This window comes from Tenrec ecaudatus, chromosome 6, assembly GCF_050624435.1.
Source record: "Tenrec ecaudatus isolate mTenEca1 chromosome 6, mTenEca1.hap1, whole genome shotgun sequence".
NCBI lineage: Eukaryota > Metazoa > Chordata > Mammalia > Afrosoricida > Tenrecidae > Tenrec > Tenrec ecaudatus.
In genome coordinates this window covers 131501820-131514634 of record NC_134535.1, presented here as the reverse complement: position 1 = coordinate 131514634, position 12815 = coordinate 131501820, and the positions used below count along the sequence as shown (strand labels likewise).

General features: G+C 47.4%; 1 protein-coding gene across 1 annotated transcript in view; it reads right to left on the bottom strand.

Moving 5' to 3' along the window:
* Positions 1-11436, bottom strand: part of LOC142451683 (maestro heat-like repeat-containing protein family member 1) — an 82938-nt gene extending 71502 nt beyond the window's left edge. Inside the window, 3 exon segments of the mRNA XM_075553390.1 lie at positions 8655-8806; positions 9230-9322; positions 11289-11436. Coding sequence (XP_075409505.1) covers positions 8655-8806; positions 9230-9322; positions 11289-11436 — 393 coding nt within the window.
* Positions 11437-12815: the final 1379 nt, after the last annotated feature.

Genomic DNA, 12815 nt, shown 5'->3' with positions numbered 1-12815 from the left:
AAACCATGAAAACATTGCACTCAGTCAAATAGTCAGTCCCAAAGGGCAGATATTATATGATCCCACTTAGATGAAACATCTAGAATAAGCCAACGCATGCAGACATAAGTTTATGAGCAGCTACTAGAGGTAGAGGACACTGACTTTCTGTGAATGGTGATGGGACAATCTGGGAAAGGACAGGGGTGACGCAATTGCACAACATGATGGATGTAATCAATGTCACCAAATTGTACGTTAAACTGTAATGACTTGGCAGTTATTTTTGTATGTGCATATTTATGCATGTAAATGAATATTTTTATCACAATAAAATTTTTTAGAAAAGAATGCTAGAAAAATTAATTGTATGATATGTTGACGAAGCGTCAATAAAACTGTGTTAAGAAAAAGAATACCTGCCCATGGAAGGACCTTGGGCCTCTACTCAAACACTCCCTCAATGCATGAATACCTTCTTTTATTAAATTGGAACTCTATGATGCTCACTCTCCCGACACAACGGCTGGAGCCAAAGGGGGTGAACAAGTAAATGTGGTGAAAAAAGCTGATGGTGCCCGGCTATCAAAAGAGATAGTGACTGGGGTCTTAAAGGCTTGAAGAAAAACAAGCGGCCATCTAGCTCAGAAGCAACAAAGTCCACATGGAAGAACACACCAGCCTGTGTGATCGAGTGGTCCCAAAGGGATCAGTTACCAGGCATCAAAGAACAAAAAATCATATCATTGACTGCACACCTCCATGATAGGATCGCTGAAGACAAATGGGTGCATAAGCAAATGTAGTGAAGAAAGCTGATGGTGCCCAGCTATCAAAAGAGATAGTGTCTGGGGTCTTAAAGGCTTGAAGGTGAACAAGCGGCCATCAAGCTCAGAAGCAAAAAAGCCCACATGGAAGAAGCACACCGGCCAGTGCGATCACGAGGTGCTAAGGGACCAGGTATAAGGCATCATGCAAAAAAAAACAACAACGATATAAGTGTGTGTATGTATGTGTATATATGTGTATATGTATATATATACCATATTAAATGAAGGGGGAAGTGCAGAGTGGAGACCCAAGGCCCATTTGTCGGCCAATGGAGATCCCCTCATAGAGGGGTTTAGGAGAGGAGATGGGTTAATTAGGGTGCGAGGTAGTACCGATGAAAAACACAGCTTTCCCCCAGATCCTGGATGTTTCCTCCCCAACTACCATGATCCGAATTCTACCTTGCAGGGCTGGATAGGACTGAGGATGTACACTGGTACATATGAGGGCTGGAGGTACATGGAATCCAGGGTGGAGGATACCTTCAGGACCAAGGGTGTGAGGGGCGATGCTGGGAGAGTGGAGGGTGAGTGGGTTGGAAAGGGGGAACCGATTACAAGGATCCACATGTGACCTCCTCCCTGGGAGATGGACGGCAGAGAAGGGGGGGAGGGGAGACTCCGGATAGGGCAAGATATGACAAAATAATGATGTATAAATTACCAAGGGCACATGAGGGAGGGGGGAAGGGGAGGGAGGGGGGAAAAAAAGAGGACCTGATGCAAGGGGCTTAAGTGGAGAGCAAATGCTTTGAGAATGATTGGGGCAGGGAATGAATGGATGTGCTTTATACAATTGATGTATGTATATGTATGGATGGTGATAAGAGTTGTATGAGTCCCTAATAAAATGTAAAAGAAGAAAAGAGGGGGAAAAATGATTAGGGCAAAGACTGTACAGATGTGCTTTATACAATTGATGTATGTATATGTATGAACTGTGATAAGAGTTGTATGAGCCCCAATAAATTGTTTTAAAAAAAGAATTAAAGAAAAATAAATCATCTAGTATTAAATTAGGTTAAAAAAAAGGAATACCTGCCCAAGGCAGCATATAAGTTCAATGCTATTCCGATAAGAATACCACCATCCTTCTTCAAAGAACTGGAAAAACTGATTACCAACTTCATATGGAGGGGGACGAAGCCCAGAATTAGCAGAGAACTCCTCAAGAAGAAGGACACAATGAGAGGGTTTGCTCTATCTGAGTTTAACACGTACTATATGGCCACAGTAGTCAAAACAGTGTGGTCCTGGTATAATGACAGATATTCAGACCAATGGAAAAGAGCTGAAGACCCAGAAATAAAAACATCAGCACACAGGCAACTGATCTTTGATAAGGGCCCAAAAAATATCACATGGGAAGCAGATGACCTCTTTAATAAATGGTGCTGGAAAAAATGAATATCTACCTGCAGAAAAATGAAGCAAGATCCTTACCTCACTCCATGCACAAAAATAAACTCAATGTGGATCACAGACCTTGAGATAAAACCCCAAACAATTAGGGCCATTAATGAGGAAATTGGGACAAACCTGAGAACCTTGGAACAGGAAATACAAAGGCTATCAGAAATAGAGAAGGATACAGAGGAATCACAAATAGACAAGTGGGAAAAACTGAAGATAAAACACCTGTGTACATAAAACGAATTCAACAAGACAGTAATAAGAGAGCCACGGACTGGGAAAACATCTTAAGCAATGACACATCAGACAAAGGCCTTATTACTAAAATCTACAATACTTTGCAAGCTTACAATAAGAGAAAAACTAACTGCCCACTGAGGAGGTGGGCAAAGGACCTGAACAGAAGTTTCACAGAATCTGAAATCTGAATGACCAATAAACATATGAGAAAATGTTCCCCGATCATTAGCCATGAAAGAAATGCAAATTAAAACAACTATCAGATACCACCTAACACCCTGAAAGATAGGCCAATTCAAAAAATCAGAAAGCAACAAAGTGTTGAAGGGGCTGTGGTGAGACAGGAACTCTCATCCACTGCTGGTGGACCTGTAGGTATGAACAGCCACTATGGAAATCGATTTGGCAATTTCTGAAACAGATGGAAATTGAGTTACCATACGACCCAGCAATCCCCCTACTGGGCATATATCCAGAAGAGGCAAGAAACAAACCACGGCCAGACATCTTTGCTCCAATGTTCATCGCGGCACAGTTCACAATTTCAAGGAGTTGGAAACAACCCAAATTTCCATCAACAGCCGAATGCATTGCTAAAAAGCAGTGATGAACGCATGAAGTGTATCACCACATGGGAAGAACTGGAGGAAATTATGCTAAGTGAAGTAAGCCAAGCCCAAAAGGACAAGTACAACATGAATCTGCTGAAGTAGGTATATTAAAAAAAGGAAAAGAAAAATTCAAAAGGGCCACAGGGAAAAAGCTACTACTGTATACAAACACTCCAGGGGTGAGGTCCAGGTGGTATGGAAGGGGCCAGACCAACTCCAGGGGTACATATATTAACCAACTAAAAAGGAGGAGAAAAAGGAGAGATCTGTGGCGAGGGAATAGGGCACTGACCCACCCAAGGGGAGGGTATCATTTGTGTCTCCACAGGGAAAGAGAGTCCAGGCTTAAATCTGGTGCTCCAAGGTATGAATGCAGTGTGCTGGCATGGAGAGGGGAGCCAGTGGAGGGGCCTGATGTCTGGGCCCCAATACCAGTTAGGTGGACAACTGCCCCTCTGCCCAGAAGAATTTTCTTTAGAGGACGACACTGAAGCTGCAGCTAGGGAAGAGGGACCTGTCTGATCAGAGCACATGGGAGCAAATGAATGGGGAGGAAGAGAGAGTGGAGCACATCCTGGACCACCAGGCCTGGAGGACAATATCCCCGCTCCGAACAGCCAATGCAGAGTGGACCATATGTTTGATCCCACTATGAGACACGACATCCCTCACTGACCCATGGCCCTATGGGAGACAACACTGGAGACTCAGTGTCAGGACTGGTCGGGACTGACCCCACGACACCGAGGCAAACACTAAAAGTGTGCAACAGAGCAAGGAGGGGGGTCATAGCAGGGGGCTCCAGGGGGAGTGCAAAGGATAGACTTTGGGGCCAGAGTGTGGCACCCCATCAGACTTGACTTGACTGGAGGACATACCTCAAGGTAAAAAATCAGACCTTGATCTATTTATAGGTTTTTCTTTCTTTAAAAATTTTTTTACATTTTTTTCTTTTCTTTTTTTTAATTAATTAATTTATTCTTTTCTGAGTCATTGGTTTTCTTTGTTGACATCGTTGTGTTCTCTTTTGTCGGTTTGTCTTGCTATGTCTTTTTTTTTGGTGCATATTATTATCTCTGCTGATCTATCTAAATTAGATAGGCTTGATGAACAGTCTGGAGGAGACAACAACGGGACCAATGGTTCGGTGGAGGAGGGGGACATGGGAGAGGGGGAAGCGGAGGAAAGGAGGTGGTGTTGACCAACCCAGAGATAGGGGAGAAACAAATGATCCAAAATTAGTGGCAAGGAGGATGTGAGAGACCTGGTAGGGATTCAGCAAGGGCAATGTAACTGAGAGAAACTACTGAAACCCAAATGAAGCTGAGCATGTTAGTGGGACAAGAGGAAAATAAAAGGAAATAGAGGAAAGAACTAGGAGGCAGAGGGTATTTATAGAGGTCCAAATACAGGCATATACATATGTAAATATATTTATATAGGATGGTGGGGAAATAGATCTACATGCATATATTTATAGGTTTAATATTAAGGCAGCAGATGGACATTGGACCTCCACTCAAGTACTTACTCAATGCAAGAACACTTTATTAAATTGGCATTCCATGATGCATACCTTCCCGGCATGATTGCTGAAGACAAATGGGTGCATAAGCAATTGTGATTAAGAAAGCTGATGGTGCCCAGCTATCAAAAGATATAACCTCAGGGGTCTTAAAGGCATGAAGGTAAACATCCAGCCATCTAGCTCAGAAGCGACAAAACCCGCATGGAAGAAGCACACCAGCCTGTGTGATCACGAGGGGCTGAAGGGATCAGTTATCAGGCATCAAAGAACAAAAAATTATATCATTGTAAATGAGAGTGAATGCAGAGTGGAGACCCAATGTCCATTGGTAGGCAACTGGACACCCCCTTACAGAAGGGTCCTTGGGAGGAGATGAGCCAGTCAGGGTACAGGGTAGCAACGGTGAAACATACAACTTTCCTCTAGTTCCTAAATGCTTCCTCTCACCCCCACTATCATGATCCCAATTCTACCTTACAAATCTGGCTAGAACATTGGTACAGATAGCAACTGTAAACACAGGGAATCCAGGGCGGATTATCCCTTCAGGACCAGTAGTGTGAGTGGTGATACCTGGAGGGTGGAGGGAAGGTGGGGTAGAAAGGGGGAACTGATTACAAGGATCTACATATAACCTCCTCCTTGGGGGATGGACAACAGAAAAGTGGATGAAGGGAGACGTTGGACAGTGTAAGATATGAGAAAATAATAATAATTTATAAATTATCAAGTGTTCATGAAGGAGGGGGCAATGAGAAGGGAGGAGGGAAAAGAGGAGCTAATATCAAGGGCTCAAGCAGAAAGCAAATGTTTTGAGAATGATGATGGTAACAAATGTACAAATGTGCCCGACACAATAGATGGATGGATGGATTGTGAGCAGAATTGTATGAGCCCCCAATAAAACGATTTAAAAATGCTAGAATTTAAAATCTGCTAAATCACATTAATGATTCCGATTTTGTGTCATTTCTTTGTCATGAATAAAATAATTTTTCCCTAAAATTATGCTATTAATAAAAAGGAAAAGAAAGGGGAGGTGGCAGCATTATCTATGTAACAACAGGCCATTTCCTATGAATAATGAGGTGGTTAGGTTATTGTGCCAACCTGGCCGATAAACACAAGTGGGGTTAACTGAAAGGCGGAGGGATAAATGGCTCTGTGAGCCTCGCCTTTCATGTTCTCGGGTCTCTTGCTTTGTGATGGTCGAACCAGGGTGCAGCTGCCTTAGAAGTTCCCTGCTTTAGCTGGCAAGACTCACTTCCTACAAGACAGCCCTGAGGAGAAGCCACATGGACCTACCCCGATGCAGCCCTGGGTGCTGGAGCAGACCTCTGGAGACCCCTGCCAGCACTGAGATGCTTACACGTTCACTGACTCAGCTTTCCTCCTGCAGTCGGCATCATTGCATGTGTTTTATGAGATGGAGGAGGACTTTGTGGACTGGTGTTAGACATATGGGTTAATGAGTTAATGTTGGACTTGTGGGCTTGGGCAGCCCTGGGTTGGGATGTTTTCTTGATGTGCACTTAACCTTTGTATAAAACTCTCTCTTATACATGAGTTTCTGTGGATTTGGTTCTCTAAAGCACCCAGACTCACACAAATTGCCCCCCAGAAATGCCCTTGCAGACCTCTCTCTGTGTGGCCTTTTTTCAGGACAACTCAAGCCCAGTCCTTCCTGGTCAGGCTAAGGCATCTAGCCAACTTGTAGAGTTCACTTGAAGGTCTCCTGGGTCACACTGCCCCTTTGGCACTACCTTTTCTTTCCGTAAAGTAACACCTGCTCTCTCCTCAACTCCTGCGCCTTGGTGAAACCCACGGCCCTCCCGACCATCCTGGCTAATTTATAGACCTCTTGTTCATGGAGCTACAGATTAAAACAACTGTTTAAAGTGGAGTTTTTTAAGCAGGGCTAAAGATAAGCCTCAAAGAGGCTGTGATTCCCTGGAATTGTGTGCAGAAGTCTGTGTCAGCAGATTCCCAAAGGGCTCTGAGGCACAAAACAGGTGGAGAACCACCAGATGAAGCATTTTCCCAACAACCCACAGGACCTCGGCTTTCCGGAATGCCCGTGGTAGAACATGTGGCTGTGCCCCCAGTCCTTGTGGGCTCCTACAGCGACTGACATCAGCAAGAGCCCAGCTCATGTGAGGGTCCCCCTGTTCCGGGAGCAGCTCTTCTCTTACCGTCTTGAGCCCCTTCTCAGCTACACAAAAAGTTGTTCCCCTTCCTGGCTCTGAGAGAAAGGCTCTCCACACTCCAGCTCGTTCGTCTGCCTTGAATGCCTTCCCCAACTTTCTCAACCTGATTAATATTCACTCGCTGTTTAAGGCCCAATTCAAATGGCATCTCCTCTGCCACACCTTCATTCAGTGCCTGTAGGCAGAGCTAAGCCTTCTCTGTGAGCCAATAACCGCCCATACAGTCCTGCTCTCTACATGCATGCCAACCTTTGGCTGATAACCCAATGTTTGGAGTTTGGGGTCTACCCAGAGGAGCCTCAGAAAAAGATCACTGTTCACGGAGCTACAAATTACTTTAAACAGTCACTGAAAACCCAGAGGTGCACAGTCCTCCTCCAATACACACCAGGTCATCAAGAGGCAGAGTTGCCTCAATAGCAGTTGATGGTCAGGGTGGTCTATATGCACCTGTACCTGTGATAGTCTGGGTGGACTAGAGAAACAAATTCATAGACACTCATATGTGTGTAAGCGAGTGCTTTATATCAATGAGAAATTGCATATAAATAAAACATCCCAGCCCAGCCCAGATCAAGTCCATGACTCCAATATTAGCCCATATGTCTGATACCAATCTATAAATTCCTCTTCAGACACACAGAACATGCAATGACTCAAATGCAGGGAGATCACAGGCCAGCGGGTGGAAAGTCTTGGGGATCCAGTGGTGGTGGAAGCATCTCAGCACAGGCATGGGTCTTCACATGGCTCCTCCAGCTCCGGGACTCTGGCTCCATCAGTTTAGCTCCATGTGGCATGTCTTGCAGGGAATATTGTGTATGTAGGCTCCAGTCAGCTATTGTTGTCCTTCACGCCTCCAAATGAGGCTGTGACCTGATTGACAGGCTAGACTCCACCCCTCCGCGAGTTGACAGATTATGTAACTGCCATAGTGCCTGTGTTTATACAGTTCATGCTGAACTGTAGTAATTCTTATAGATTTCGCTCCCCCCTAGAGGGAGAGAGCTGCTCCAGGAAGAACATTGCCATTCCCCAGTTGGGCATAAAGTAGGTTCTCAAGGAACGTGGTTTGCATTAACTCAAGGGTCAAATGCTTTCTCTGTTAACATCAAACAAGAACTATTTTAGACTTTGCAGATCTACAATCTCTCTAGTAACTGCTCAACTCTGATAACAAATAAGTGATGACTACATAAATGGGCATGGGCATGTTCCAATAAAATGTGATTTACAAAAACAGATCTTGGGCTGAATTCAGCCTGTGGGCCATGCTTTGCCCACCCTTGCCCTACCCACCCAAAGAATATAGAATACATTAACGATTTGGTTAAATGTCCTTCTCACCCTTATTCCCATCACCTGAGAAATGTAGACAGGCTTCAGTTTTGCCTCCATCAAACTCATTAACCTTCGTGTGAGCCAGTTCACTTGATTCTTGAGCTTGGGTGATGGCATGAGGAAGAAGAGGTGGCCAATGACAAGGAGAGCTTGCTCTGTCACCTGTGTCCAAGTAGACACAATGAGCTGGCCTCCATCAGGGAGGGAGCCAGGACAAGCCCTCAGAGGGCTTTGCCTCATAGGGTCCAGCACAGCACCCAGCAAATAGAAGGTATTCAATGAAAATTGCATCATTAATGAATTCCGGGATGGATAGTTGAGTGTCTGGAAACTGTACCCTTTGCTGGGGAAGGAGAGGACAAATCTGAGGAAGGTCACCCTGTCCTTCTAGAAGAGTCTAGGGAGCCAGCCTGAGGCCAAGTGAGCAGATGCCACCATGCCCTTTGACTCAAACATTTCTCCTTCATCCCACCCACCCCAACCCCCAGCTCCCTCCCACTCCTACCTTGCTATTGTTCATCAGTGGCCAACGGTTGAAAAGAACCCGTAGGGTCTGGCAGGCCTTGATGGACAATGACTTCGATGAGGCTTCGATCACTTCATTTCCATTGCTCAGCTCCAGATACTTCCGGGCACTGATGGCCAACCCGCTGAGCACTGTGAGGGCCACGTGGAGTTGAAGCTGTCCAGCCCTTTTCCCTCCCCTCGAGGGAAATCCACCTACATGGACACTGTCTTTCCATCGTCAACCCTCAAAAGGCCCCTGGAGCCCCGTGCTAGTAGAGATGGGTCTAGGCACCGTCTCCCCAGCCAGCTCTCCTTCTGCCTGCACCTGGTCCACAGAGCAGGCACAGGGAAGAGGGCCGAGGCGGTAACCACCACAGTATTACTATCCAGCTTGGTCCTCAGCCCACACCAGACAGGGAGAAGGCAGAGGGAGCAGAGCAGCTGCTTATGTCCTGCCTGGCTCTAGGCCACCTGCTCCCTCTTCCCCGGACTCCTGGGATCCATGCTCTTCCCACCTTTCTCTCCTTCCTCCCCATCCCGACAACACCTTCGCCTGACCTTCATGGCCCTCACCTTGACATATTGCCAGCATGTCATTCTCCCTCTGAGCCTTCCTCAAAAGGCGCAGGATGTATTCCCACGTGGAGCCGATATAGGTGGCCATCTCTGGAAGGGAGAGCACAAGAAAGGCACTCATGTCCTCCCACTCGCGTCATGAAGCGGGCTCTCCTCCTAACTTTGCCTCCAGAGAGGCTGGACCACCAGGAGACAGAGAGTTCTATGCTCCAGGCTTCAGTTCCCGCCAGCTTAAATAGGATGACAGTTCCTGGATGCACTGACCTCACCGAGTTACCAGGAAAATCCATCTTGGCCACGGATGTTCACGGGGCATATAAGTGCCAGGTATTGCCACAGGAGCACTTGATCCCATCCAAGGTCCCTAAAGGAGCCCAAGGGCAGGGCTCTTTGGAGTCCCTCTGAGAACAGTGACCCTATGGGGCTCCAGCTCTCTGAGCTTGCGGTACAGCCGCCCCCACTCTGGGTCAGTTTACACCTACTACCCAGAAGGCCAGCTGACTCCCCCTGCCTCCCGCTGACCCCAGCTACGAGTGGAAAACAGAGGGCGCCTCCAAAACCAATAAAATAAAATTTAAAAACCCACCTCACTGAGGTCCTGGCAACTCCAACACCTGACGATGCTAAATGAGAGAACTGCTTCCCGGGCTTCCTAGTCTGCAGGTGTGTACGGCAGCAGGCTGCCCTATTGTTCTCCCTCCCAGCACGTGGCAGGCTCAGACTCTCCCTCCTCCCTCCGAGCCCCCATGAGCAGCCCGAAGCTTTACCCGCTATGTCACCAGGGATCTAAGCAAGCTCACTGCCGTTCAGGCAGCTCTAACTTAGAGCAACAATGGGCGGGGATTGTGATTTGTCCTGTGCCTGGAGTGCGGCTTAGTGGGTTGTTGTTTTCACACATATTGAGAAAGGGGCGTGGCATGGACAAGGGAGCCACTACTGTCACCTGGGGTGGACCGGCTGGTGAGTCCCTGCCCCATCCTGCTACTCTTACGCTTCCAAGCTTCTAGTCATGTCAAAATCACCGGTGCACCCAAGGAAAACACCCCTCCTGCAGTGTCCATTTGTGTTAGGGTTCTCTAGAGAGACAAAATCAGATTGCTAGTAATTATATATATATATATATATATAAAGATAGATAGATAATACAAGAAATGAACAGCTAAATTATAAAGCAATACAAATGGCTCAGTGCAACTCACTCCCGTGAGAGAGTTGTGAGACACTGACAGTCCTTCAAGTCTTGAGGGCTGCCAGTTAGTCCACTGTAGAGAGATTTAGGCTATCCCGGCACAGGCAGCAAACAGCAAGGCAGGTCACCAACCATCAGCCAGGTCACCAACTCCAGAGATGTACATTCCAATTCTCTGTCGAGGCGGGTCTTAAAAGAGCCTCAATTACAGTGACACAGTTCATAGGGTAGGCATCCCACAGGTAGTGTAGCTTACAAATTGAGGCACAGAACAAGCAAGGCAGCCGCACACTGGTCCCATGATCAAAGAGCGAGAGACAAGAAAGGCGAGGCTCACCGAGCCATTTATCTCTCCGCCCTTCAATTAATTCCACATTTGTTTATCGGCCAGGCTGGCACAATAAACTATCTCACCATTTCATCGCAGGAAAGGGAGGCCTTGCTAGTTTCACCCCCTCCTTCCATCTTTATTCTCGGGAGACAGACAAGATTTTCTACTCCCACAAGGAGCTACCGTCTTGGGCACTCAGGGATGGTTCCACCCTGTCCTAAGGAGGGCTATGAGTCGGCATCAGCTCGATGGCAGTGCGCTTGGTGTTTGGGTCTCCATCCTTAGTCCTAGATCTCTTCCCCAGCTCCACGGTGTCCCAAACCCTGATGGGTTTCTTAAGGTGCCACCCCTGGCTCTCCTGAGCTCCCTCAGCCCCCAGGGACTCTGGCTGAGCCCCTCACACCTATGATGGTTCTGAGGATAGCTGTCCAGTGACCTGACTCAGGAGAACAGACTAGTACCCACACAGCGCTCTACCAATCCCCCTCCCACTGCCCCATTCTCTTCTCTCATGCTTCCACCACGGGACTCCATACCTTGGCTGCGGCTGAGTTTCCCCATGGCCACCAAGAGGCTCATTGGAGGCAGGCTGGACTCATGAAATTTGCTCCATAGCTTGAACGTGACCATTCCTGGGCAGTAGAAGCCCAGAGCTGTGAGGAGTGTGGTACACATCTTCTCCATTTCTCCCTGAGGCTTCTGGACGGGAAAAGGTGAATGCACAAGAGTGTCCAGGCTTCTCAGAACCAGCCCTTCGTCGTCACAGTGATTTTTCCCCCTGGAGGGCAGAAAACGCATCCCGCCCCATCCAACATACATCTGGACTCCATTTACGGAGAGGGCACAAAAAGAAAGGAAACCAAGACAATGGCACTCTCTCAGTCTGCAAGGCCTCTGGCTGGTGTCAGGGTCAGGGTCGGGGCTCGGGAGGTTGGTCGCCCCAGAGCACGGAGCTTTCCCTGTAGCGGCAAGCGGGCTTTCTGGAGGGCCTGCAGATGGTGGCAGCTACACTGACAGTGCTTGACAGGCCAATCGTCCAGATCAGAAGACGGGTGTGTCAAGGAAAGGAAGAAAAATCCCTCGCAGGTAATTATTTAGCCCAGAAGACAAGACAGCAGATTAATCCAGTGTCGGGAAAGTGTGTGACTAGACAGGCGGGTAAGTATCATGAGGGTTCAGTCTGAAGGTATAGAATCAGATGTACTAACAAACCAAAGTCACTGCCATCAAGTCCACCCCAACTCATAGCCCCCCTAGAGGACAGGGCAGCATCACCCCCCGTGGGTTTCAGAGACTGTAACTCTTTACAGGAGTGAAAAGCCTCATCTTTCTCCCACAGAGCGGCTAGTGGATTCGAACTGCTGACCTTATGGTTAACAGCCCAATGAATAACCCTATGCCACCGGGGTTCCTGTATGAGCAAAGGTAACCCCTGGAGGAGGTTTAAGAAATAGTCTGAAGACAAGAACAGGCTTTAAGACTAATAATTCCAACTCTTTCCTCCTTTTCCATCTACCTCGTTCTGTTTCACCCCTTCCCCATTATAATATTCCAGTCTGCCTAGGTCACCGATGTGTGTTCAGGGTCCAAAATATGGCCTCTAGCAAACTGTCTAGGGACTTGAGGCTCCCAGATCTCAAGCCTGCTTAGTTTCCAATTGTCCTTGGAAATAGCTGTCCCGTAGGACCAAATGCCATCATCCACCCATGGGGCAGAGACCTGGGACGCACTCTCCCCCGTAGCCTCCACCGCAGAGGCAGGGCTCCTTACCATGATCCTGAGATAGTTCATGATGCAATTTGTCACCTTCTGGCATAATGAAATTGGCATCTTGTGACTTGAGATTTTAACTTCCAGAAACTTGAGGGTGTGTAAGAGTTTCTCTTCTGACAACTGGAAGAGAGCGACAACTCAAGCAGAAAGGCATGGAGGTGGAGGGACAGAGATAATAAAGGGAAAGAGGAGCCCGGGTAGAAGGAAGAAGGGGAGAAACAAATCTAGGGCGAGAACAAAAACTGAGCCAGGGCAGGGGGTGGGGGGAGTTGAGTTATGAGCCAGATGAG